The 1,774-nt window shown below is 44.8% G+C and overlaps 1 protein-coding gene across 1 annotated transcript in view; it reads right to left on the reverse strand.

Moving 5' to 3' along the window:
- Nucleotides 1-1,541: 1,541 nt before the first annotated feature.
- Nucleotides 1,542-1,774, reverse strand: part of LOC104498690 (A-kinase anchor protein 7 isoforms alpha and beta-like) — a 582-nt gene continuing 349 nt past the window's right edge. Inside the window, exon 2 of the mRNA XM_010142100.1 lies at nt 1,542-1,744. Coding sequence (XP_010140402.1) covers nt 1,542-1,744 — 203 coding nt within the window. The remainder of the gene's footprint in view (nt 1,745-1,774) is intronic.

The raw sequence follows: 1,774 nt of genomic DNA on the forward strand, positions 1-1,774 counted from the left end.
TCAGCAGGAACAACACATCGGCATCTGTACAAGTATTCAAGTGCTGTTTAAAAAACCAATAAAAACCAGACAGTGTTAACCCAAAATGCCAGTACATATCCCAAAGGCAGATAATTAAAAGTTTTCTTTCAAATATACATTTTAAAGGACTTAAAAGCATCCATTTTTTAATATTCGTAACCCTTGCTAGGGAAGGGATCTACGAGAAAAATCTGAATTATTTGCAATGATAAAGGAAGGGCACAGTGTTTGCTCAGATTTATGTGAAACCGGTATTTTTCTACTTTGGAGTCATGACATACACCTGCCCGTTCAAGCGTGTTTCACAGGAGGAGGCTGAGGAGAGGCTGCACTTCACCTTCACGAAATACCATCTTTCTGTGCAAGTACTTCATCATGATTCCTCGTGAGCCACTTACACCCATTCAGATTTTTGGCAAAAAAGAAAGAGGAAGGAACATTTCTTGAAGAAATGTTTTTGTCTTTAAATAACCCGATGAGATTCACAATCGTGCATTTGGAGACACAGAGGCAACAGAACTTTTCCATTTGCTGTTAGAGTTGTCCCTGGCTTCAAAGAGCTCTTTGCTAATTTTCATGCGGATCTCAGGACTGGATAACAGCTCCTTTATCCGGGTCAGTCTGGATAACAGGGCCTGGGTTTCTTTGTGCAAAGCTTCCTTTACTAAGTCTGCATCATGGCTCTTTCCTGGAGGAGAAGAACAATATAATACATTTTATAACAACTAACGTCATTTAGCATCGTTAACGTATGGAGACAGAGAGTGTGTCTGGTTTGGGCAGCATGAAGAACTCAGCCTTTTGCCCATACTGACTTTTTTTATAAAAAGGTACTTTGTCAAAAAAAAAAAAAAATTTACATCTGGCAGCATGAAAGAATCAGCCCTTTTCCCCTACTGACTTTTTTTTTAAAAAAGTTCTTTTGCAAAAAAAAAAAAAAAATTTACATCAACAACTGCTACTACAAGGTACAGAACAGCCCAGCGTCGCGTTGGGGAGGAACGCTGTCACGTTACATACTGTGTAACAGTATCTGCGGTGAATGTCTCTGGTGGCAATTTTTAGCTTGGGGTTGACTGCTGTTGACTAGGAAACGGCGCGTGCTCTTGCGTGGAGTGAGCAGCCCTGCGGCGGTGCCAAGCCCTGGGGCAGAGGGCATCGCTTCTTCTTGGAGCAGGGCTCTTCCACAGCCGTTCATGGCGATCCGAAAGGCGAGCACAAAGGGTTCCGTTTCTCCTCAGAAGCAAGGAAGGGACTCTTGGGACCAAGAGCAAGTGAAGACTGGAGCTGCCGCCTTCACCATTCCAACCCTCCCAGCATCCAGCAGGTTTTCAGCAGTGCCAAGCACTTATTACACCAGTAGGCAGTGTCCTTCGACGCAGAACAGACTTTTGATAAGAGACTCACAAAGCAGAGTGCCTGTCACCCAGCACCACTTAGCAGATTTCAGCGGGGAGCTGGGACATGTTTCTGTGGTTATTCTTGGTGGGATGTTTGCTCCCGGGCTCTTGGCACAGCGCTCACTTGCTGTTATCGTTGCCGCTTTCGTTCTTACTGCTGCTTGCTGCCTCTTCGGTTTTCATGGGGCTTCCATCAGTCTGTCTGGTTTTGTTCTGCGTTTCTTCTAAATATTGTTGGACAGCCTTCAGCACTGCGTTCTCCACCAGCCTTTTGCTGAGACTCACCAGCTCTGCATCGTCTGGCTCCGCCGTGTGTTTTTCACCTATGTGTCACAATAGACAAGAGAAGAATT

The sequence above is a fragment of the Buceros rhinoceros genome, unplaced genomic scaffold, assembly GCF_000710305.1.
Source record: "Buceros rhinoceros silvestris isolate BGI_N320 unplaced genomic scaffold, ASM71030v1 scaffold28428, whole genome shotgun sequence".
NCBI classification, from domain to species: Eukaryota; Metazoa; Chordata; class Aves; order Bucerotiformes; family Bucerotidae; genus Buceros; species Buceros rhinoceros.